Genomic DNA, 26,421 nt, shown 5'->3' with positions numbered 1-26,421 from the left:
ATGGTAGGCAGACTAGGTTGGTGCAACAGGGAAGCCTTCCTGCCATCAAAGCAACCTTTGAGGCCAGCCAAAAATTTCAGCACACGCCTGCGTGCCATCCACTTATGCCCTGACTCGATTGAAGCCGCATCATAGAGTTCCAAGGGATCACAGTTATCCTGGTCAGCCCACAGAGCCTGCAGTTCTGCCACGTATGTCATCACTGACATGCCATCATCTTGACGCAGCAACCTAATCTTGTCCTCAATCTGAGCAATGAGCATGACATTGCCCTTGCCAGAGTATTGAGTGGACAGAATCTTCCATATCTCAGCAGGTGAGGATAGCCCCTCCACAGAGCGTCCAATGGAGGGCACCACGGAGTTCAACAACCACACCATAAGTACAGAGTGGATGACCTTCCACCTCTTGCCCTCTGCACTACTCTTGTCCCTTGGTTCTACAACGGTGCCCAACAAATATCCATCAAGCTCCTTCTGCTCCACAGCCCACAAAGCCCTTCTGGACCAGCTCAAATAATTTGTTGCCCCCTCTAGCTTCATGTCCAGGGGCGACATTTCAAGCTTTTGAGCCACTCCCTGTCGAGGAACGATGGCCCCAGAGTTGGACTCCGCGAGGATCTTAGCGAGCTTCTCCAAAGCCTCGGCAAGACCAGTTGGTTCAGCCATTGTTTGGCGGGATAAGCAGCAACAGCAAACTCAGCAACACCTCTTCTTCTCTTTCCAACCAGCAGCAGCTCAGCTTCAGCAACACCTCTTCTTCTCTTTCCAACCAGCAGCAGCTCCTCGCAGGAATAAGCTCCAGCACCTCCTCTTCCTTCTCCCCCTCAGCAGCACCAGCAGTAGCAGCAACAGAGTCAGCAGCAGCAAACACGCAGCCTCCAGGACCACAGCGCCCAGCAGCAGCTCCTCTCCTCTCGATCACTCCCCTTTCTACTCTCCGCTCAGCAGCACCACAGCGCACGCAGGATGCACGCACTCCTTCTCTCCACTAGTGCTCCTCCTCTGCTCCTCTGCCTGCTGCCGCTCAGCACAAGCACGCCAGCAACCACCCCGAGCAGCTCCTCTTCCTCTGCAGCCGCCCGAGGACGAGGAAGAGCCCGAGCAGGGGCTCTGCCTCCGGTCCAAGAAGCAGCAGCAGCAGCCGCCCGCGCAGCTCTGCCGGGCCGCTCCCCGCGTCTCTCGTGCGTGCAGCTCTCTACAGCCTCCCGCGCGCGCGCCAGATCCACCGCCACCTCGCCGGACGTCGCCGCCGTCTCCTTAAGCCCCGCCGTCGCTGGCCTCTGATACCATGTTGAGATGAGAGGGGGAGTACCTACAGAGAGGAGGGCAGGTGGTGTCTGGTGACTCACGAGTAGTTCCTCTCGTGTCTGGCGGCTCACACCGGGGCAGGGGGAAGAGGGGCTCCTCTTCTAGGTCAGCACCTCTCATGGGCTTGGGCCCAAGAGACAGATCTTGATGGGCTAGGGCCCATACCAGTTCAACATATATATATCATAATTTGGGGCTCTGAGCTTCAAACACGCATATGTGCATGCTTATCCTGCATATAATGGCTGTCATCGAAGGGCAGTGATTCAAATAAATCACGACTCATATATGTTAGAACTTGCATTCTACTGCTAATGGATATTTTGAGTGTCCATATCATGGGCAGAATATGCATTCTAGTCAATTAGCTTGTATGATGCTTTGAGGACCAACAAGTTCTTGTAGTCTATGCAACATAGAAGAGCTTCATTAAAATTCACTGCATCCCCAAATATGTGAAATGATAAGGCTGCTCTTTGTTACTCAAAAGTACCCTTTCCATTAAACTTATTATCTGACTCAAATTCATATTGAGACGCATAAGGAAAACGCATCCTAATGGCTCACATTTTATCCTTGGCATCAGCATTTAGAAGATCCCAAAAGCAGCCACGTTCATCTGGTAAAGTGCTGGCTGGGAGCACCTAAATTGTATCTTCTGCGGAATATATCCGGTGTTCGCCTTCCAACTGCTGTTATCATCAACGGATGCTACTGCTGGTTCATTTAGATATGCGCAGCTGCTCTTCCTCCACCTGCACTTCCAAACTTTCAGAAGTTAGTATGTAGTTCCATAGTTTCTGTTTTTCATCGGTTACGGAAATATGGCCAGACGTTGTAATTTGTAAAGGTGTGCCCTCCATGTCAAGATCACCATTAGAACGAAGAAAAAAGAATAGCTTACCAATGCTTGATGCCAATTTGTATCTCAATGTTCCTGGCGATCTCTCCCTCCTCCATCATCTCGCTTGTCTCTGCTTTCTCGTCTATAATCCCGTCTATCCTTTGTACAAAAAGCATGTAATCTTCTTGCTGCTCTTAACAGAGTTTGAGCAATCCAAATTAATTATACAAACACAAATGGCAAAGGTATCGAAATGACACTGTCATACAATATTCTTTCCATGTACTACCTGTATAATAATGTCATACTAAGGTTTACAGAGCTTATGCTGTTTTTTTTCGATTTAAAGCGGGTATGCAGTTAAGTATAAACTAGGTAGTAAATGAAATGGGATCATCAAATTATTAACAGAGTATTCTTGACCGACGATGAGGGGTAACAGTATACTTGCCTTGAGAGTCTTGAGTTTGATCCTTGCAGCCTCCTTCTCGTCATCGAGCCGGCGTTCCTCTTCCTCCAGCTTCTTTCTCCTCCAGAAACGGTCGATCTCCGCCCGGGTGATGCTCTGGACCGGGCCTGCCATCCTTCCCCGGCGAACACAAGGACCTTTGATCATCTTCATGGCCGCGCACCCTTTGATCATCTTCTCCCTCTCTATAGAGTTGAGTTCAGCTCAGCAAGCTTATGAGGAGTGATATGTCAGGTGTCTATCCACTCTTGTCAACCATCGGTCTCTTGAGCATCTGGTGTTTGCTTTTGGAGTTGGGAGTCACCGGTGGAGAGCTTCTGTTCAGGAAGAGTGCACGCACTCTGCTAACATGGACCCCCTCTAGCAAGCACCAACCATTGTACGTGTACTATCCAACTCCCGTCTCCTAGTTAGTGGAATGTTGCTAGTGCCTAGTGGGATGTACATGTACGTACCGTTTGGTGCACTCTATTCTAAACTCTTTCACTTTCGCGTAATGATTTCATCCGAGTTTGAATCATGAGTATGCAATTGCTTGTCCTTATGGGCCTAGGATATAAGGTTGCCGTGAGTGCGTTAAGACTGCTGATGTTGAATTATAGCCATGCCACTGGGATCATGTGACTTAATTGTAATGATTGCCAGAAATATCTTAATACAGGCTAAATACACATCTCCACTGAAAGAGTACTGGATATGGATAATTACCAAGAAACGTAACACCCTCTGATGACCATTCGGCATGAGTGGTGAGCTATTCCAAAAGAACAATGAACCATACTCGCCCTCCATGAATAATACAAGCGCCGGATCATCGTCACACAATGCTTTGCAAAGTTCACATGCTAACACGAAAGTTCAAGGACGACAAAGGTCGCTCATAATTCGAGAGATTTTTAACTCAAACCGCCACATCCACTTTGTATATTGGTTAAAAGTGATCGTCTTGATTTCTGAATGATAAGAACAGCCACTCAGGAACGTCTTACATTACAGGACGGAACGAGTAAAAAACAAGCCCTACTTCAAGCCGATCAGTGAGGACATTGGTTAGTGTAACAGAATACATCATAAAGAAGCCCTCCGTTCCAAAATAGATGACCCAACTTTATACTAAAGTTAGTACAAAATTGAGTCATCTATTTTGGAACGGAGGGAGTATGACTGTATGAACTGTACCATTGGTGATCAAATACCTGACTAAAAAGCATCTGAAATTCCCATTTTCAGTACCCAGTACACTTAGCTGAACAAGCGTTCGTTTATCTGAACTAGAGAAACCTACGTCGTTAGCCTAACACAGCAGGCCGCGGATTAGCTTATTAGACTGAAAGAATAGCATGGGAGGGCAGTCTGGCAAAGCAGCAACAAGTCCAAAACCAAGAAACTTGAGCATTGCCTTCTAAGAGCTTATGAGCTCCATGACTCATTCACACAAGTAAATTAAATTCTGAAGCATCTGACCATACCTAACGAGCCACAGATAGTGATGCCCAATTCTGAACAAAAAATGACATTTGAGGAAAGGGCAAAACACCATACAATATGTAAAGGAAATTTAAGCTTCAAGCTCTGCTAGTACTCACAATTCACACAAATATCACAAGATAACAATATGCCACAGAACAGGAAACAAGAATCCAACTATGGAGCATTTGATCTGAAAATTAATTGCAAATTAACTTAAGCAGAAGAGTAACCGCTGATCTTCTGATTAAAGAACCATGAAGGCATAACGCTAGCACTGTAAATTGTAATCTCAGGCTGCAAATGTTAGTATCCGCTTCAGATTCTGAAACACACGTTTGCAGTATGTTTTCAACCGACAGCTCAAAGGAAGAATCAAAATCGACAAAATCAGAATTGAAGAACGTCGGATCAATAGGATCGATATGCTATCAAACATCATAATTTGTTATCTTCATTCACAGCATTTACTGCTTCTCGTTCATCAAACAGACCCAATGCGGCCAAATGTGACGATCTGATATAGAAGAAAAGGAACCAAATCTGCAAAAAGCCTACTCATTTCTTTCTAGAATCGCAGTAACTACATGCAGTCTCCGGTTCAAGAATCCTATACACAACCATGTACTAGCAGACAAGGACTCACAAGAGCCAAGAAAACTAACTAGAGTTGGTCAAGAAGGCTTCGTAATCAGAGGTTCAGAGCCAGACCAAGAATCGTCAAGAACCAAGAACGCGCGCGCGCCGCGCCCATGTCAGCACCCTGGAGCCGGAGCAGTCTTGGCCGCCATCGGCGAGGCCCGCGGCGACTGCGGCGTGGCCCAGATGTTGCACACGGGGCAGCGCGGCGAGATGGCCAGCCACCGGTCGACGCAGTCCTGGTGGAAGGCGCGGTTGCAGCCGGGGAGGACGCGCACGGCGCGGCCGGGCTCCATGGCGTCGAGGCAGATAGGGCAGAGCACCTCCTCCTCCTCCTCCTCGCCGTTCGGGGTCGCCGCCTGGACGACCCCGCCCAGCTGCCTCAGCTCCGCCTCTGATAGCCCGTTCTTGTCGTCGTCGTCGTCGACCGTCTCCGGCGTCTCGGGCGGCGGGGCGGGGGGCGGGCCAAACGCCACGGCCTGGAACAGGTAGCAGAGCCAGACGCCGAGCACCCCGAGCATGCCGATGGCGAGCGACCCCACGGCCAGGAACACCGCCCAGACCTGCGCCATCTCTGTCTCTCCTCTCGTCGAGCGCGCGTTGGTGGCAGTTACGGGCTCAGGCGCGTGGCAGACGTCGTGGAAATAGCACGGATGCAGAGGACGCAGGCAGATCCTATTTGACGCTCGTTAGCGTCAAAAGATCGTGCCTTCGCTGAGGCGATCGTCCGGTTGGGCCGGCCCACGTACGGGATTTGCCTGTTATTCGTTCGCTGCTGCTTCCTTTGCTGTTTCCTGCGGGGTTTTTTTTTCGTTTTTCTTCTGTAGTTTTTTTGCTTCGGCTTTTCAATGTTTTGTCCAGTTGGTGATGGTTTTTTTGTTCCTTTTACCTTTCATTCTTTTTTCCTTTTCTTTTATTTTCCTTTATGTTTTTTCTTCTCATTTTTTGTGTGTTCACCGCGTATAACAACAATGTTCATCGTATATTAAGACATGTTCACCATATATTATGATAAATTTCACCATGCAATATAAAAAAGTTCATCATGTATTACAAAAATGTTCATCATACATTAATAAAATGTTCATGATATATTATAAAAACGTTCACCGTACATTATAAAAAAGTTCATCATGTTTTAAGAATTTGTGCAATGAATACTAAAAAAAATTCTCTGTGTATTTGAAATTTGTTCAGCATATTTTACAAAAATATTCAATGTGTATTCGAAAATTATTAAATTAATATTACAAAATGTTCATTGTATATTAAAAAATTGTTCAGTGTATATTATAAAAAAGTTCAACGTACACTTAAAAATTTTCAGCGTATATAGAATTTTGTTCATGTTTTTCTGTTTTTGTTCACGTTTCTTTGTTATAAAGGTTTTTTCTAATTTTGAAATGTGTTCACATTTTCAAACATTATTCGCATTTATTAAGAAAGATTGTTCATATTTTCTCAAGAAAAACTGAAAATTTTGAAGGAAAAAACGAATCTGTCATTACTCCTTTGTACTTATACCTTGGCGCTGCAATCAAGAAGAGCACGGTTGCTACCTCAACTGGGTCCCGGCGGTGCTTCCTTCCTCGAGGTAGTGAGTTCGACTCCATGTGTTAACTTAATTTTTTCCTGATTTTCGAAGTTTTACATTGGACGCTGCTAACAGGCCGGCCCGTTTTGCGCGCCCTTTTAGCGAAAGGAGGTCGTATTGACGCACACGGGCGTCGAGAAGGGACTCTCGAGGACGCAGGTGTGTTGCAAACTTGCAATTAATAAGTACTGTAGCAATGGGCTATCAAATCGTATGGGCTGAAAAAGCCAGGTAGATGCGAAATGAGACCCCTCCCGCCTCCACACTGGCAAAGGCTATATCTCGTTCATGGCCGGCCCGTTTTTCGTTCTTGGCCGGCCTGTTTTTTTTCTTTCGCTGTTTCAGATCAAGAAAATCAAATCGCTAGTGGTGATTGATGTACTAGTTTCTTCCCCTTTTTTTTATTTTATTTTACTTTTTCTTTCCATTTTCTCCATTTCTTCTGGTTTTCTAAATGTTATTTTTTTTGTTTTTTTCACCAGTTTTCTTTGTTTCTTTCACGATTTTCACTAGTTTTTTCCTTTCTTTTTTATCCATCTTTCCTTGCTTCTTTCTCGGTTCTCGTTGGTTTTTTTCTTTTCTTCATTTTTTAGTTTTATTTATTGGTTATTCCTTTGTTTCTTGGTTTTGATTGGTTTTCCTTTTTACTTTTTCGATTTTTGAATGCATGGTCAACATTTTTTTATATATGTTTTTAAACATTTTTAAATGCTTGATTATTATTTTAAATAAAATATTAACCTTTTTTTAATACAAGGTCAATATTTTTTCTAGACATATGTTTAGCATTTTCAAATGCTTCATTAACATTTTTCAAATACATGATTTTTCTTAACGCTCTCGTTCATGGCCGGCCCGTTTTTCGTTCTTGGCCGGCCTGTTTTTTTTCTTTCGCTGTTTCAGATCAAGAAAATCAAATCGCTAGTGGTGATTGATGTACTAGTTTCTTCCCCTTTTTTTATTTTATTTTACTTTTTCTTTCCATTTTCTCCATTTCTTCTGGTTTTCTAAATGTTATTTTTTTTTTGTTTTTTTCACCAGTTTTCTTTGTTTCTTTCACGATTTTCACTAGTTTTTTCCTTTCTTTTTTATCCATCTTTCCTTGCTTCTTTCTCGGTTCTCGTTGGTTTTTTTCTTTTCTTCATTTTTTAGTTTTATTTATTGGTTATTCCTTTGTTTCTTGGTTTTGATTGGTTTTCCTTTTTACTTTTTCGATTTTTGAATGCATGGTCAACATTTTTTTATATATGTTTTTAAACATTTTTAAATGCTTGATTATTATTTTAAATAAAATATTAACCTTTTTTTAATACAAGGTCAATATTTTTTCTAGACATATGTTTAGCATTTTCAAATGCTTCATTAACATTTTTCAAATACATGATTTTTCTTAACGCATGGTCAACTTTTGTTCTATATGCATTCAATACTTTTCCAAATTCTTGATTAATATTTTTAAATGCAAGATTAATTATTTTTGCGTGAATGGTCAACATTTTTTCTATATACATTTAACATTTTGAAAATTCTTGATTAACATTTTTTAAATACAATTTTAATAATTCTTTAATACAATACAAGATTAACTTTTTTGTATACATGATCACATTTTTCTATACACATTTTACATTTTTCAAATGCTTGATTAACTTTTTTTATACATGATCAACATTTTTCTATACATATTTTACATTTTTCAAATGCTCGATTAACATTTTTCAAATACAACTTAAACATTTTTTGAATACATGGTCAATATTTCTTCTATAACAAATTTTAAATGCTTGATTAAAAAAATTGAAATACGTGATTAGCTTTATTTCAAATGCTCGATTGACATTTTTTAAATAGATGATAAAAAAATTTCATGCACATTGTATATGTTCTGTATACGTTTTTGTACATTTGCTTTATACACATTTAAAAATTCAAATGCTTGATTAACATTTTTTAAATACTTTTATGGAAATTGTTTTGTGTAATATATTTATTTAGAATATTTGAAAGTATAAATGAAATTAAAGAAATAAGATAATAAAAAACAAAAACAAAAAACATGAAAAAAAAGAAATGAGGTCATGGCCTCCCGCACGACTAGCATGTTAAGTCTCGCTATAAGCGAGACATGGCGCTACCTCTCCACCTTACTGTTACTTGTGAGCTGCATTGAGATTTTCTCAAAAAGGAGATAATGAAGTAGTACAATAAAGATAAGTATTTTCTTCAGTTAAGAACCAAGGTTATCAATACAATAGAAAAACTACACAGAACCTTGTTAGCAACACCTGTATACATAAAAACAAAAACTTGCACCCAACACAAACAAGGGGGTTATCAATCCCCTCGGTGGCTACTTGTAAGGATTAAATTTTATAGTGGTAGATAATAAAGTAAATTGCAAAACAATATAAAAGAAATAAAAATGTACCAACGTATTTTTGCGCTTTTACATATGATAAAAATAGATCTGGGGGTCATAGTTTTCACTGGAGGCTTCTTTCTCGAACACATAGCATACGGTGGGTGAACAGACTACTGTTGGGCAATTGATAGAAAATCGCATAGTTATGACGATATACAAGGCGATGATCATGTATATAGACATCACGTTTGAAACAAGTAGACCAATTCCTGCCTGCATCTACGACTATTACTCCATCAATCGACCATTATCCAGCATGTATCTATGGTATTAAGTATAAAGCAGAGTAACGCCTTAAACAAGATGACATGATTTAGACAAAGTACAACCAATCAATATGAATAAACCCCGTCATTTTATGCTTAATGACAACAATGCAAATATGTGTCTTGTCTCTTTCTATCACTGGGATATAGAGCACCGCAAGACTAAACTCATCATAAAGCATCTCTCTTATTGCAAGATAAATCAAATTAGTTGGCCAAACTAAACGGATAGATCGGAGAGAAATACAAATCTATAATGGTCATGCATAATAAAGTTCAGAGAAGACTCAATTGATATTCATGAATAACCTTATCATAGACCAACAATTCATCGGATTCCAACAAACACACCAGAAAAGAAGATTACATCAAATAGAACTCCAAAAACAGTGTACTGAAGATTAAAGAGAGAACAAGCCATCTAACTACTAGCTACGGACCCGTAGGTCTATGATGAACTACTCACGCACCATCAAAAGGGCTGCAAGGATGATATAGAAGCCCTTCGTGATCGACTCCCCCTCCGGCGAGCCGCCCCGGCTACTTAAGCCCTCGCCCCGCCAAACCCTAACCCCCTCTCCTCCCTCGCGCCCCCGTCCACCCTCCCCCGTTGACGTCGCCGTGCCCGTGGACGTCGAGGCCACCGCGCTCGTCCCTGTCGCCGTCCGCATCGCCCTCGCTGCTCCGACGTCTCCCGGCTCTCCCCGAGCTCGCTTTCGCACGACTACAGGGCCCCATGAGCTTCCCTTTCTCCCCTAACCCCCCTCGTGCTTCCATTCGCCCGCGAATCCCCACACCCGAGCTCGCGATCGCACGGCCCCTCTGCTGCCCCGCCGCGCTCCCTGGCCCCTGGGTCGTTCTGGCCGCGCGCCTGGCCTCGCACACGTCGGCGCCCGCTTGCGCCCGTCGCTCCCCACGCACGTCAAGGCCAACCCCTCTCGCGCCCGCGTAGCCCCGCGTCCTACCTCTTCCCCTGCACCGCACCCGTGCGATGACTGCAGCCGCGTTGCCGCTCTCGGGCCGTCCCATCCCGCCCGTGCTTGCCTGCTGCTGCGAGCTGCTACCTCCTTCGCCCACAGGCCAGCTCGCCCGCCCCCGGCGGCACCCTGCTGCACCCGCCGGCCCTCACCCGATTCCTACCGCCAGCCGCTACGCTTCCCCGCTGCAACCCCGTCTAGTGTTGCTGCTACTGCCTTGTCGTGCTCGTGCCTCCATCGCTCGCCCCGCGGTCGCGCCACTGCGCCCGCCCCAGCGGCTCGCCTCGCTCGCTCGCCGCATCCGCCCGCTGCCCCTGCGCTCGCTGCAACCCGTTTTTGCTACGCCACCTCCTTGCCCGCACCTCGTCGTTGCTTGCCATGGCTTGCGCCTCGTCGTTGCTTGCCGTGGCCTGCGCCCTCCCGCGTGCGCCCGCTCATGCCGCTACCACTGGTACTCGCTGCGCCGCTGTTGCTCCCGCTTGAAGCTAAAGCTTGCCCCTCGCAGTTGCTCCCGCCGCGCCCATGCCCAACCCACGCGCTGCCCGCACCCTGCTCATGCACGCGCGCCCAGGCCGATGTGCTTGCAGCTGGCGCTGTTGCGGCCTGCTACCTCTTGAGCATGTGTTGGTTTTCCCTTGAAGAGGAAAGGGTGATGCAGCAAAGTAGCGTAAGTATTTCCCTCAGTTTTTGAGAACCAAGGTGTCAATCCAGTAAGAAACTACACGCAAATCGCCTAGTACCTGCACACAAAATCAAGAACCTTGCAACCAACGCGATAAAGGGGTTGTCAATCCCTTCATGGCCACTTGCAAAAGTGAGATCTGATAAAGATAATAAGATAAGTATTTTTGGTATTTTATTGTATAGATTGAAAAGTAAAGATTACAAAATAAATAATAAACTAGAATTATAGATCGGAAACTTATATGATGTAAAGTAGATCCGGGGGCCATAGGTTTCACTAGTGGCTTCTCTCAAGATAGCATATATTACGATGGGTGAACAAATTACTGCCGAGCAATTGATAGAAAAGCGCATAGTTACGAGAATATCTAGGCATGATCATGATCATAGGCATCACGCCCGTGTCAAGTAGACCAAAATGATTCTGCATCTACTACTATTACTCCACACATCGACGGCTATCCAGCATGCATCTAGAGTATTAAGTTCATATGAACAGAGTAACGCATTAGGCAAGATGACATGATGTAGAGGGATAAACTCAAGTAATATGATATAAACCCCATCTTTTTATCCTCGATGGCAATAATACAATATGTGTCGGTTCCCTTTCTGTCACTGGAATCGAGCACCGCAAGATTGAACCCAAAGCTAAGCACTTCTCCCATTGCAAGAAAGATCAATCTAGTAGGCCAAACTAAACCGATAATTAGAAGAGACTTGCAAAGATATCAAATCATGCATATAAGAATTCAGAGAAGAATCAAATATTGTTCATAGATAATCTTGATCATAAACCCACAATTCATCGGATCTCGGCAAACACACCGCAAAAAGTATTACAACGAATAGATCTCCAAGAACATCGAGGAGAACTTTGTATTGAGAACCAAAGAGAGAGTACAGAAAGTTCATGAAAAAGGTCCCCAGATGGGATCTCACTGGTACAGAAAGTTGCGGCCGTGGAAAAGTGGTTTCGTGGCTCCCCTGGATGTTTTCAGGGTATAAGAGTATATATAGGCGAAAGAAGTAGGTCGGTGGAGCTACGAGGGGCCCATGAGGGTGGGGTGCGCCTACCCCCTGGGCGCGCCTCCGTACCTCGTGGCCGCCTTGTTGCTTCCTTGGCCTCCACTCCAAGTCTCCTGAATTGTGTTTGTTCCAAAAAAGATCCTCGCGAAGGTTTCGTTTCGTTTGATATTCCTTTTCTGCGAAACACTGAAATAGGCAAAAGACAACAACTTGCACTGGGCCTTCGGTTAATAGGTTAGTCCCAAAAATGATATAAAAGAGCATATTAAAGCCCATTAAACATCCAAAACAGATAATATAATAGCATGAAACAATAAAAAATTATAGATACGTTGGAGACGTATCAGCATCCCCAAGCTTAATTCCCGCTCGTCCTCGAGTAGGTAAATGATAAAAACAGAATTTTTGATGTGGAATGCTACCTAATATAATTTTCAATGTAATTATCTTTATTGTGGCATGAATGTTTAGATCCAAAATATTCTAGACAAAAGTTTAATATTGACATAAAAATAATAGTACTTCAAGCATGCTAACCTAGCAATTATGTCTTATCAAAATAACATAGCCAAAGAAAGCTTATCCCTACAAAATCATATAGTTTGGCCATGCTTCATTTTCGTCACACAAAATTCTCCCATCATGCACAACCTCGATGACAAGCCAAGCAATTGTTTCATACTTAGCCTTTTCAAACTCTTTCAACTTTCACGCAATATATGAGCGCGGGCCATGGACATAGCACTATGGGTGGAATAGAATATGATGATGGAGGTTGTGTGAGAAGACAAAAATGAGAAAGTCTCATATTGACGCGGCTAATCAACGGGCTATGGAGATGCCCATCAATTGATGTCAATGCAAGGAGTAGGGATTGCCATGCAACGGATGCACTAGAGATATAAATATATGAAAGCTCAAGAAAAGAAACTAAGTAGGTGCATCCAACTTGCTTGCTCACGAAGACCTAGGGCATTTTGAGGAAGCCCATCATTGGAATATACAAGCCAAGTCCTATAATGAAAAATTTCCACTAGTATATGAAAGTGACAAAAGAGACTCTCTATCATGAAGATCATGGTGCTACTTTGAAGCGCAAGTGTGGGAAAATGATAGTAACATTGCTCCTTCTCTCTTTTTCTCTCATTTTTTTATTTGGGACTTTTTCTCTTCTTTTTATGGCCTCTTTTTTTCGTCTGGAATCTCATCCCGACTTGTGGTGGAATCATTGATACGTCTCCGTCGTATCTACTTTTCCAAACAATTTTGCCCTTGTTTTGGACTCTAACTTACATGATATGAATGGAACTAACCCGGGCCGACGTTGTTTTTAGCAGAATTGCCATGGTGTTATTTATGTGCAGAAACAAAAGTTCTCGGAATGACCCGAAACTTCACGAAGACTATTTTTGGAAATAATAAAAAATACTGGAAAAAGATCAAGACCAGGGGGCCCACACCCTAGCCACGAGGGTGGGGGCGTGCCTGCCCCCCTGGGCGCGCCCCCTACCTCGTGGGGCCCCTGGAGCTCCTCCGACCTCAACTCCAACTTTATATATTCGTGTTCGGAGAGAAAAAAATCAGGGAGAAAGATTCATCGCGTTTTACGATATGGAGCCGCCACCAAGCCCTAAACTCTCTCGGGAGGGCTGATCTGGAGTCCGTTCGGGGCTCCAGAGAGGGGAATCCGTCGCCATTGTCATCATCAACCATCCTCCATCACCAATTTCATGATGCTCACCACCATGCGTGAGTAATTCCATCGTAGGCTTGCTGGACGGTAATGGATTGGATGAGATTTATCATGTAATCGAGTTAGTTTTGTTAGGGTTTGATCCCTAGTATCCACTATGTTCTGAGATTGATGTTGCTATGACTTTGCTATGCTTAATGCTTGTCACTAGGGCCCGAGTGCCATGATTTCAGTTCTGAACATATTATGTTTTCATGAATGTATGAGAGTTCTTGATCCTATCTTGCAAGTCTATAGTCACCTACTATGTGTTATGACCCGGCAACCCCGAAGTGACAATAATCGGGACCACTTCTGGTGATGACCGTAGTTTGAGGAGTTCATGTATTCACTATGTGTTAATGCTTTGGTCTGGTACTATATTAAAAGGAGGCCTTAATTTCCCTTAGTTTCCACTAGGACCCCACTGCCACGGGAGGGTAGGACAAAAGATGTCATGCAAGTTCTTTTCCATAAGCACGTATGACTATATTCGGAATACATGCCTACATTACATTGATGAATTGGAGCTAGTTCCGTGTCACCCTAGGTTATGACTGTCACATGATGAACCACATCCAGCATAATTCTCTATCAACGATCCATTGCCTACGAGCTTTCCATATATTGTTCTTGGCTTATTTACTTTTCCGTTGCTATTGCTATCATCACTACAAAACACCAAAAAATATTACTTTTGCTATTGTTACCTTTTGCTACCGTTACCACTACTATCATATTACTTTGCTACTAAACACTTTGCTGCGGATATTAAGTTTCCAAGTGTGGTTGAATTGACAACTCAGCTGCTAATACTTGAGAATATTCTTTGGCTCCCCTTGTGTCGAATCAATAAATTTGGGTTGAACACTCTACCCTCGAAAACTATTGCGATCCCCTATACTTGTGGGTTATCAAGACTATTTTCTGGCGCCGTTGCCGGGAAGCATATCTATATTCTTTGAGTCACTTGGGATTGATATCTGCTTATCATTATGAAGAACTTGAAAGATCCAAGAACCAAGATTTATTCCTCAACTACGAGGGGAGGTAAGGAACTGCCATCTAGCTCTGCACTTGATTCACCTTATGTTTTGAGTAAGCTTGCGACACGTAAACCTGCTTTTGCTATTAATTCTGATATGTCGCATATTATTGATGATGCCACTTCTGCTATGCATGATACTTATGATGAAACTACTTCTATGCCTGATACTACCGTGCCACTCGGTGAATTTCTTGATGAACAACTTTCTAGGGCCAGAGAGAATGAAATTATTGAAACTGATAATACTGATGAAAGTGATTATGAAGGCTCTCCTAATAAATATGAATTACTTGTTGTGCCTGAGGGCTATGTTATGGATGAAGAAACTAAAAGAGACTTTCTTGCTTGCAATGATAGAAGTGATCTTAAGAAATTATTAGCTAAGCTTAAACAAAAAACTCTGAATGCTAGAATGAAATATGATCCTGCTTATGCTACTTCACCTATCTTTGTTACTGATAAAGATTATGAATTCTCTACTGATCCTGAGATAATTACTTTGGTTGAATCTGATCCTTTTTATGGCTATGAATCTGAAACTGTGGTGGCACATCTTACTAAATTAAATGATATAGCCACCATGTTCACTAATGATGAGAGAACTGGATACTTTTATATCCTTAAAATATTTTCGTTCTCATTAAAGGGTGATGCTAAGATATGGTTGATCCTGGTTGTGTGCGCAGTCCCCAGGATATGATTTATTACTTCTCTGCTAAATATTTCCCTGCTGATAAGAAACAAGCTGCCTTAAGGGATATATATAATTTTGTGCAAATTGAAGAAGAGAGTCTCCCACAAGCTTGGGGGAGGCTTCTCCAATTACTTAATGCTTTGCCTGATCATCCTCTTAAGAAAAATGAAATACTTGATATCTTTTATAATGGACTAACCGATGCTTCCAGAGATTACCTGGATAGTTGTGCTGGTTCTGTTTTCAGGGAAAGAACACCAGATGAAGCTGAAATTTTATTGAATAATATGTTGACCAATGAAAATAATTGGACACTTCCTGAGCCAGCCCCTGAGCCTATTCCTAAACCAACTCCGAAGAAAAGGGGTGTTCTATTTCTCAGTCCTGAAGATATGCAAGAGACAAAGAAATCCATGAAAGAAAAGGGTATTAAAGCTGAAGATGTTAAGAATTTACCTCCTATTGAAGAAATACATGGTCTTAATTTACCGCCAATTGAAGAAATACATGGTCTTAATTTACCGCCTATTGAAGAAACACATGGTCTTGACAACCCGACACAGGTAGTAAAGGTAAATTCTCTCTATAGATATGATAAAGCTGAAATCCCATTCACCAAGTTTGCTAGCCCGTGCTTAGATGCGTTTGATAAATTTATGGTTAAGCAAGAAAACTTCAATGCTTATTTTGGTAGAGAATTAAAACGCAATGCTGATATGCTTGAACACTTGGGTGATTATATGGCTAATGTTAAAGGTGAACTTAAACTTATTAGTAAACATGCTTCTATGGTTACCACTTAAGTAGAACAAGTACTTAAAGCTTAGAATGATTTTCTCAATGAATTGAATAGTAAGAAAAATGATAATGATGTTAGATTTATGACTAGAGGTGGTAAAATGACTCAGGAACCTTTGTATCCTGAGGGCCATCCTAAGAGAATTGAGCAAGATTCTCAGAGAAATATTATAGATGCACCTAGTCCTTATAAAAGGAAGAAAAATAAAAATGATAGGACTTTGCATGCTTCTAGTGAACCTATTGCTGAAACACCTAAGAATCCAAATGATATTTCTATTTCTGATGCTGAAACACAATCTGGTAATGAACCTGAAACTAGTGATAATGTTAATGATAATGTTCATGATGATGCTCAACCTAGCAATGATAATGATATAGAAATTGAACCTGTTGTTGATCTTGATAACCCACAATCAAAGAATCAACATTATGATAAGAGAGACTTTGTTGCTAGGAAACATGGTAAAGAAAGAGAACCATGGGTTCAAAAACCCATGCCTTTTCCTCCCAAACCATCCAAGAAAAAGGAAGATGAGGATTTTGAGTGCTTTGTTGAAATGATTAGACCTATCTTTTTGCGTATGCGATTAACTGATATGCTCAAAATGAATCCTTATGCTAAGTACATGAAAGAAATTGTTACTAATAAAAGAAAGATACCGGAAGCTAAAATTTCCACCATGCTTGCTAATTACACTTTTAAGGGTGGAATACCTAAGAAGTTAGGAGATCCAGGAGTACCCACTATACCATGCTCCATTAAAAGAAATTATGTTAAAACTGCTTTATGTGATCTTGGAGCCGGTGTTAGTGTTATGCCTCTCTCTTTATATCGTAGACTTGATTTGAATAAGTTGACACCTGACTGAAATATCTTTGCAAATGGCTGATAAATCAACTGCTATACCTGTCGGTATTTGTGAGGATGTGCCTGTTGTGGTTGCAAACGTTACTATTTTAACGGACTTTGTTATTCTTGATATTCCCGAGGACGATAGTATGTCTATTATTCTTGGAAGACCCTTTTTGAATACTGCAGGGGCTGTTATTGATTGCACCAAAGGCAATGTCACTTTTCATGTTAATGGTAATGAGCATACGGTACACTTTCCGAGGAAACAACCTCAAGTTCATAGTATCAATTCTATTGGAAAAGTTCCATCGATTATTTTTGGAGGTTTTGAATTTCCTCTTCCTACTGTCAAGAAGAAATATGATATTCTTATTATTGGGGATGTGCATATCCCCGTTGAGGTAACATAGTGTTATTCGAAATATCTTCGGTTCCATGTTATTCGGAATGAGTTTGTTAACAAGACTTGATCAACCTTGTTAATGGATTCCTTTTGATGATCATGAGATGGATGAAGTTAGAAAGCACAACCTTCTGTGCCCTCCTTTCACTTTTTGTTATTTATATTAAATAAAGTAAAATAGTATTTTCTGTCTATTATTTGAATTATCCGTGCAATATAAAAATACCCCGAAAATAAAAGTTCTCCAAATGCCCTGAAATTTAAATATGATTTTTTCTGGAATATTTGAGAATATTTGGCACTGAGAACACAGCAGGGGGCATCCACCTGGCCACGAGGGTGGAGGACGTGCCCTACCCCCCTAGGCGCTCCCCCTACCTCGTGGGCCCACAGTGGCCCTCCTCCACTTATTCCTGCACCCACACACTCCTTCTTCCTCCCACAAACACCATTATCCAGCTCAAGCACAAGTTCTAACCTCTTTTGCTGTGATTTTCAATCTCCTTTCTCAAAGCACCTCTCACAAAACTGCTTTGGGGGATTGTTCCTTGGTATGTGACTCCTCCATTGGTCCAATTAGTTTTTGTCCTAGTGCTTTATTCATTGCAATTTTGTGCTACCTAGGTGACCATGTTCTTGAGCTTGCATGTCAAATTTATATGGTTCCAAGTTGTTCTAATGCATGATATAGGCTCTAGGCACTTGTAGGAGTAGCTACTATCAATTTTGTTGAGTTTGGTTTACTTTTATTTGAAGTTACTAAAAATTTCAGAATTTTTCAGAAAATAATGAAGAGATTTTTGAGGGGCTCATCGAGCCGAAGCTCGAAGGTAAAGCAAAATGAAGAAGCAGAGAGGCCCAAATATAATCTGCCTCATACCGCGGAGGTTCGGCCGTGTGAATGGCCTTCCGATGATTTCTTGAGAGCAGTCGGGATTTATGATGCTTTTTATAAATTGGCTAAGAATGCATGCCTCACCGACTTCCTCCGCGACCAACACGAACAATATCTCTTACTCACCAATACTTTTGTGCAAAACTTCTACTATTATCCTAGGGAATCACCTCCTTCAGTAGAGTTTCATTTATATGATGTGGTTAAGAAGATGTCACTATATGAATTTTGCAGGGTTTGCAAAATACCTTTCGAGGGTAGCTTAGAGGAACCACATCGTAGAGATGTGGATAGGTTTATTGACACTATCACTGTAGGGGAAACTAGGAAAGTTTTTGATGCAAGAATCACTAGCATACATTTTCCTGTTTTACGCTACTTTGCAATATTTGCTAGTCGTTGCTTAATTGGTCGCGGAAACTGTGGAAACCTTAGTGTTCCTGATATTTTTATTTTGTTCCATGGTTTATTCCGCGACAACTCTGTTAGTATGGGCGGTATTATTGCTAAACGGTTAGGTCTGAACCGTACAAAGGGCCCCATCTTTGGAGGTATCTATGCTTCACGCCTTGCTACATACTATAACATACCTATTGGGCACTATGAAAAAGAAGAAAAATTGCTCCCTACTCTTTATTTAGATTATAAGAGTATGGTAGCGCATGATTTTATTATAAAGAATAGGGAAGGGGAGCTTAAATACAAATTGTTCTTTGATAAACGTCATCCTGAGACTATCACCTTGCCTGCTCCTTCCTTGTTTGATTTGTCTACAGGCCAGTACCTCACTCGCCGGAGGCTATTCATGCCTACCGGAACCCTACATCAGCAACAGAGCCAGAGTCGGAACCACAATTTGGTCCTCCACGACAGTCTAATTACCAGTGGGATCCGGAGATGATTGCCAACCAGTGGCAATCAGAGTCTTCTTCTTTGTAGTACGACCCCAACTATTACTTTGGATATCCGCCAGGCCAACCGTGGCCATAGACCAACTTAGGCCAAAAGCCTAAGCTTGGGGGAGTACGTATTTCTGACCGGCATTACATTCATGATCACACACTCATTGCTAGATGTCGGTGCTCATACTTTTTCATTGTATTATCCATGCTAGTTTATTTCCTTTTTATTGCTTTCTTCTTGTGTGTTTAATAAACCTTAAGAAAAACAAAAAAAAATAGTTGTAGCTTTTAATTAGTTTACTTTCCATGCTTGTAGTAGTAATTAAAAGAGAAAAGCCCAAAAGATTTATTGTTCTTCTTTTGCTTGTTGGGAGCTTTCCAGTGTATATAGTTTTATTTCTTTTCTTTTCTTTGGGGGTCGATAGGAGAAGATCATGATTAAATTGTTGAAGTGGCTCTTATATGCATTATTTTTGATCTGACAAAAGAGCCCATATTGCCTTGTCTTGTCCTGTTTATTGAAAGCTTGCAGATTCCAGCTTAGTCCAATGCACATGCACTATTATTATTATCCACATCGTTCGGTCGTGCAAGTGAAAGGCAATTATGACGATATATGATGAACTGATTGAGATGGGAGAAGCTGGTATGAACTCAACCTCTCTTGTTTTTGTAAATATGATTAGTTCATCGTTCCTGATTCAGCCTATTATGAATAAACATGTTTGCTATGACAATTAGAGATCATAGTTTCTTATGCCATGCTTAATTAGCTAGGAGCTTATAATGGTTTACCTTGCGTGCCAACATGCTATTAAAATGGTTGTGATGTGGTATGATAGGGTGGTATCCTCCTCTGAATGATTTAAGTGACTTGACTTGGCACATGTTCACGCATGTAGTTGAAACAAAATCAACATAGCCTTCACGATATTTATGTTCATGGTGGATTATATCCTACTCATGCTTGCACTCAATGTTCATTAACTTTAATGCATGTTCATGGCTGTTGTCGCTCTCTAGTTGGTCGCTTCCCAGTCTTTTGCTAGCCTTCACTTGTACTAAGCGGGAATACTGCTTGTGCATCCAATCCCATAAACCCCAAAGTTGTTCCATATGAGTCCACCATACCTACCTATATACGGTATCTACCTGCCGTTCCAAGTAAATTTGTATGTGCCAAACTCTAAACCTTCAAATAAATATCCTGTTTTGTATGCTCGAATAGCTCATGTATCAACTAGGGTTGTCCGTATCTTCCATGTTAGGCGGGTTATTCTCAAGAGGAGTGGACTCCGCTCCTCACTCACGAGAAAATGGCTGGTCACCGGGATGCCCAGTCCCATGCTTTATGCAAATCAAATCAAAATAATTGCAAACAAAACTCCCCCTGGGACTCTTGTTAGTTGGAGGCACTCGTTGTTTCGAGCAAGCCATGGATTGATGCTTGTTGGTGGAGGGGGAGTATAAACTTTACCATTCTGTTTGGGAACCACCTATAATGTGTGTAGCATGGAAGATATCGCCATCTCTTGGTTGTTATGTTGACAATGAAAGTATAACGCTCAAAATATTATTCATCTCTATTTCAAAAACGAGCTCTGGCACCTCTACAAATCCCTGCTTCCCTCTGCGATGGGCCTATCTATTTACTTTTATGTTGAGTCATCATCCTCTTATTAAAAAGCACCAGTTGGAGAGCACCACTGTCATTTGCATTCATTATTGTTAGTTTACATTGAGTATGACTTGACTGGATCTCTTTTACCATGAATTACAATGTCTAGTCAGTCCTTGATCTTTAAAGGTGCTCTGCATTTATGTTTTGCGGTCTCATAAAGGGCTAGCGAGATACCATCCTGTTATATCATATTATGATTGTTTTGAGAAAGTGTTGTCATCTGAGATTTATTATTATTGCTCGCTAGTTGATTATGCCATTGATATGAGTAAACGTGAGACCTAAGCGTTATTGTGAATATGGTTAGTTTATAATCTTTGCTAAAAACTTGAATGCTGGCTTTACATATTTACAACAACAAGAGCAAACAGAGTTTGTAAAAGTTTTTCTTTATCACTTTCAGTTTGTCAACTGAATTGCTTGAGGACAAGCAAAGGTTTATGCTTGGGGGAGTTGATACGTCTCCGTCGTATCTACTTTTCCAAACACTTTTGCCCTTGTTTTGGACTCTAACTTACATGATTTGAATGGAACTAACCGGGACTGACGCTGTTTTCAGCAGAATTGCCATGGTGTTATTTATGTGCAGAAATAGAAGTTCTTGGAATGACCTGAAACTTCATGGAGACTATTTTTGAAAATAAAAAAAAATACTGGCAAAAGATCAAGACCAGGGGCCCCACACCCTAGCCACGAGGGTGGGGGGTGCGCCCCCCTACCTCGTGGGCCTCCTGGAGCTCCTCCGACCTCAACTCCAACTCTATATATTCGTGTTCGGAGAGAAAAAATCAGGGAGAAAGATTCATCATGTTTTACGATACGGAGCCGCCGCCAAGCCCTAAACTCTCTCGGGAGGGCTGATCTGGAGTCCGTTCGGGGCTCCAGAGAGGGGAATCCGTCGCCATCGTCATGATCAACCATCCTCCATCACCAATTTCGTGATGCTCACCGCCGTGCGTGAGTAATTCCATCGTAGGCTTGCTGGACGGTGATGGGTTGGATGAGATTTATCATGTAACCGAGTTAGTTTTGTTAGGGTTTGATCCCTAGTATCCACTATGTTCTGAGATTGATGTTGCTATGACTTTGCTATGCTTAATGCTTGTCACTAGGACTTGAGTGCCATGATTTCAGATCTGAACCTATTATGTTTTCATCAATATATGTGAGTTCTTGATCCTATCTTGCAAGTCTATAGTCACCTACTATGTGTTATGATCCGGCAACCCCGAAGTGACAATAATCGGGACCACTCCCAATCATGTATTCACTATGTGCTAATGCTTTGTTCCGGTTCTCTATTAAAAGGAGGCCTTAATATCCCTTAGTTTCCATTAGGACCCCGCTGCCACGGGAGGGTAGGACAAAAGATGTCATGCAAGTTCTTTTCCATAAGCACGTATGACTATATTCGGAATACATGCCTACATTACATTGATGAATTGGAGCTAGTTCTGTGTCACCCTAGGTTATGACTGTCACATGATGAACCACATCTGGCATAATTCTCTATCACCGATCCATTGCCTACGAGCTTTCCATATATTGTTCTTCGCTTATTTACTTTTCCGTTGCTATTGCTATCATCACTACAAAACACCAAAAATATTACTTTTGCTATCGTTACCTTTTCCTACGGTTACCACTACTATCATATTACTTTGCTACTAAACACTTTGCTGCAGATATTAAGTTTCCAGGTGTGGTTGAATTGGCAACTTAGCTGCTAATACTTGAGAATATTCTTTGGCTCCCCTTGTGTCGAATCAATAAATTTGGGTTGAATACTCTACCCTCGAAAACTATTGTGATCCCCTATACTTGTGGGTTATCAATCATAGTCTCCATCATCCTTTCCTCACATGGGACAATGCTCTAATAATGAAAATCATCACACTTTTATTTACTTACAACTCAAGAATTACAACTCAATACTTAGAACAAAATATGTGTCTATGTGAATGCCTCCGGCGGTGTACCGGGATGTGCAATGAATCAAGAGTGACATGTATGAAATAATTATGAAGGTGGCTTTGCCACAAATACGATGTCAACTTCATGATCATGCAAAGCAATATGATAATGGTGGAGCGTGTCATAATAAACGAACGGTGGAAAGTTGCATGGAAATATATCTCGGAATGGCTATGGAAATGCCATAATAGGTAGGTATGGTGGCTGTTTTGAGGAAGATATAAGGAGGCTTATGTGTGATAGAACGTATCATATCACGGGGTTTGGATGTACCGGCGAAGTTTGCACCAACTCTCGAGGTGATTAAGGGCAATGCACGGTACCGAAGAGGCTAGCAATGATGGAAGGGTGAGAGTGCGTATAATCCATGGACTCAACATTAGTCATAAAGAACTCACATACTTATTGCGAAAATCTACAAGTCATCAAAACCAAGCACTACGCGCATGCTCCTAGGGGGATAGATTGGTAGGAAAAGACCATCGCTCGTCCCCGACCGCCACTCATAAGGAAAGCAATCAAAGAACACCTCATGCTTCAAATTTGTCACACAGCATTCACCATACGTGCATGCTACGGGACTTGCAAACTTCAACACAAGTATTTCTCAATTCCACAATTACTCAACTAGCACAACTCTAATATTACCATCTTTGTATCTCAAAACAACTATCAAGTATCAAACTTCTCATAGTATTTAATGCATTTTATATGAAAGTTTTTATTATACCCATCCAGGATGCCTATCATATTAAGACTAATTTTATATCCAAAGCAAATTACCATGCTGTTCTAAAAGACTCTCAAAATAATATAAGTGAAGCATGAGAGATCAATAATTTCTATAAAATAAAATCACCACCGTGCTCTAAAAAGGTATAAGTGAAGCACTAGAGTAAAATTATCTAGCTCAAAAGATATAAGTGAAGCACATATAGTATTCTAATAAATTACGATTCATGTGTGTCTCTCCAAAAGGTGTGTACATAAAGGTTGATTGTGATAAACTAAAAATAAAAAACTCAAATCGTACAAGACGCTCCAAGCAAAACACATATCTTGTGGTGAATAAAAATATAGCCTCAAGTAAAGTTACCGATAGACGAAGACGAAAGAGGGGATGCCTTCCGGGGCATCCCCAAGCTTAGGCTTTTGGTTGTACTTGAATTGTACCTTGGGGTCCCTTGGGAATCCCCAAGCTTAGTATCTTGCAACTCCTTATTCCAAAATCCATCAAATGTTTACCCAAAAACTTGAAAACTTCACAACACAAAACACAACAGAATATCTCATGAGCTCCGTTAGTACAAGAAAACAAACCACCACTTTAAAGTACTGTAATGAACTCATTCTTTATTTATATTGGTGTTAAACCTACTGTATTCCAAATTCTCTATGGTTCATACCCCCCGATACTAGCCATAGATTCATCAAAATAAGCAAACAACACACGAAAAAAGAATCTGTCAAAAATAGAACAATGTGTAGTAATCTGAAAGTTTCGAATACTTCTGTAACTCCAAAAATTCTAAAAAATTAGGAAGTCCTAAATAATTTTCATATTGATCTACCTAAGTTGGAATTCGTATTTTATTGCTCTCTGGTAAAAAATTAAAATTATTCTCGTGAGCGCATACTTTTTGTTTTTTACAGCAAGATCAAATAACAATCACCCAAGAAGACCCTAAAGGCTTTACTTGGAACAAACACTAACTAAAACATAAAAACACAATCATAACAGAGGGTATATGATTCATTTATTACTAAATAGGAACAAAAAGGCAAGGAACAAAAATAAAATTGGGTTGCCTCCCAACAAGCGCTATCGTTTAACGCCCCTAGCTAGTCATAAAAACAAGAATAGATCTAGGTATTGTCATCTTTGGTATGCAATTCCTCAATTGAACACTTATAACCCTTAGGAGTTCCCTTTGTTTTATTGATGATCAAACTCTTAGGCAAGAAATCAAGAAATTCATTTGTAGCAAAAGGTTCCTTAATGATAGCGAAAAAATTGGGGTTAACACTTATTGATTTAAGATCCGCGTTCTCCTTACTAGAAGATTCACCCTTATTTTTAGGAACATACATAAAATTGGAAAATTTGGTAGGAGGAGGGTCTGAAGTGTTTCTCACGGCAGAAAAGGCAGACCCTAAGTTGGTAATAATATCCTCAAGTTTAGCAATTCTAGTGGAATCTTGATCTATATTTTCATTAACTAAGGGTTCTTTTTCTCTCAAAATTTTCAGAGTAACTCCGACCTTAGATCCATATTGGTTAATTTGGTTGTGGATCTTTTTATCCAAATTCTCAATCAACTCTACAGTGGCAACTTTATTTTCGATAATTTCAAGCCTTTGCATCACATGTTCCAAAGTTAAAATAGTTCCATTAACCAAAAGAGATGGTGGGCCAAACAAATCTATCATAGCATTATAAGAATCAAAAGTATGTCTACCCAAGAAATACCCTCCGGTAATGGTATCAAGAATATATTTGTTCCAAGGAGTGATGCCTACATAAAAATTGCGAAGAAGAACGGAAGTAGATTGCTTCCTAGTGAATCTATTCCGAGCATTGCAAATTCTATACCAAGCATCTTTTAGATTTTCTCCCTCCCTTTGTTTAAAATTAAGAACTTCATTATCGGGAGTACTAACAATGATAGAAGGACTGGCCATGATGGCAAAACAAACGATCTAACACACGGACACACAAGAAGCAAGCGGAAAGAAGCAGACGAAAAAAGGGCAAATAAAACGACAGAGGTGAAGTGGGGGAGAGGAAAACAAGAGGCAAATGGCAAATAATGTAATGCGAGGGATAAGAATTTGTGATGGGTACTTGGTATGTCTTGACTTGGCGTAGATCTCCCTGGCAACGGCGCCAGAAATCCTTCTTGCTACCTCTTGAGCATGCTTTGGTTTTGAAGGAAATATGCCCTAGAGGCAATAATAAAGTTATTATTTATTTCTTTATATCATGATAAATGTTTATTATTCATGCTAGAATTGTATTAACCGGAAACATAATACTTGTGTGAATACATAGACAAACTAAACGTCACTAGTATGCCTCTACTTGACTAGCTCGTTAATCGAAGATGGTTATGTTTCCTAACCATAGACATGTGTCGTCATTTGATTAACGAGATCACATCATTAGGAGAATGATGTGATTGACATGACCCATTCCATTAGCTTAGCACCCGATCGTTTAGTATGTTGCTATTGCTTTCTTCATGACTTATACATGTTCCTATGACTACGAGATTATGCAACTCCCGTTTGCCGGAGGAACACTTTGTGTGCTACCAAACGTCACAACGTAACTGGGTGATTATAAAGGAGCTATACAGGTGTCTCCAAAGGTACATGTTGGGTTGGCGTATTTCGAGATTAGGATTTGTCACTCCGATTGTCGGAGAGGTATCTCTGGGCCCTCTCGGTAATGCACATCACTTAAGCCTTGTAAGCATTGCAACTAATGAGTTAGTTGCGAGATGATGTATTACAGAACGAGTAAAGAGACTTGCCGGTAACGAGATTGAACTAGGTATTGAGATACCGACGATCGAATCTCGGGCAAGTAACATACCGATGACAAAGGGAACAACGTATGTTGTTATGCGGTCTGACCAATAAAGATCTTCGTAGAATATGTGGGAGCCAATATGAGCATCCAGGTTCCGCTATTGGTTATTGACTGGAGATGTGTCTCGGTCATGTCTACATTG

General features: G+C 41.2%; 2 protein-coding genes across 2 annotated transcripts; both read right to left on the bottom strand.

Moving 5' to 3' along the window:
* Positions 1-1,718: 1,718 nt before the first annotated feature.
* On the bottom strand, positions 1,719-2,915 carry LOC123130772 (uncharacterized). The gene is made up of 3 exons (XM_044550586.1): positions 2,606-2,915; positions 2,215-2,342; positions 1,719-2,065 (listed from the first exon to the last, which is right to left on the bottom strand). Exons 1-3 carry the CDS (start codon positions 2,795-2,797, stop codon positions 1,900-1,902), a joined length of 486 nt encoding a protein of 161 aa, XP_044406521.1. The 5' UTR covers positions 2,798-2,915; the 3' UTR covers positions 1,719-1,899.
* A 1,601-nt stretch (positions 2,916-4,516) lies between these two features.
* LOC123130771 (putative RING-H2 finger protein ATL71) lies at positions 4,517-5,446 on the bottom strand. Its single transcript, XM_044550585.1, has one exon. The coding sequence runs from the start codon at positions 5,299-5,301 to the stop codon at positions 4,846-4,848; it is 456 nt and encodes a 151-aa protein (XP_044406520.1). The 5' UTR covers positions 5,302-5,446; the 3' UTR covers positions 4,517-4,845.
* Positions 5,447-26,421: the final 20,975 nt, after the last annotated feature.

This window comes from Triticum aestivum, chromosome 6A (assembly GCF_018294505.1).
Source record: "Triticum aestivum cultivar Chinese Spring chromosome 6A, IWGSC CS RefSeq v2.1, whole genome shotgun sequence".
Classification (NCBI taxonomy): domain Eukaryota; kingdom Viridiplantae; phylum Streptophyta; class Magnoliopsida; order Poales; family Poaceae; genus Triticum; species Triticum aestivum.
Note: the sequence above shows the minus strand (reverse complement) of the source record. Positions and strands in the feature narration are given on the sequence as shown.

Excerpts from the sequence above, each read along its gene's own strand:
- LOC123130771 (XM_044550585.1), bottom strand. The coding sequence starts at position 5,301 with ATGGCGCAGGTCTGGGCGGTGTTCCTGGCCGTGGGGTCGCTCGCCATC.
- LOC123130772 (XM_044550586.1), bottom strand. The coding sequence starts at position 2,797 with ATGATCAAAGGGTGCGCGGCCATGAAGATGATCAAAGGTCCTTGTGTT. Across the intron at positions 2,343-2,605 it reads TCAAACTCAAGACTCTCAAG|CAAGAAGATTACATGCTTTT; the intron begins GCAAGTATACTG and ends TGTTAAGAGCAG. Across the intron at positions 2,066-2,214 it reads CAAATTGGCATCAAGCATTG|GTGGAGGAAGAGCAGCTGCG; the intron begins GTAAGCTATTCT and ends TTGGAAGTGCAG.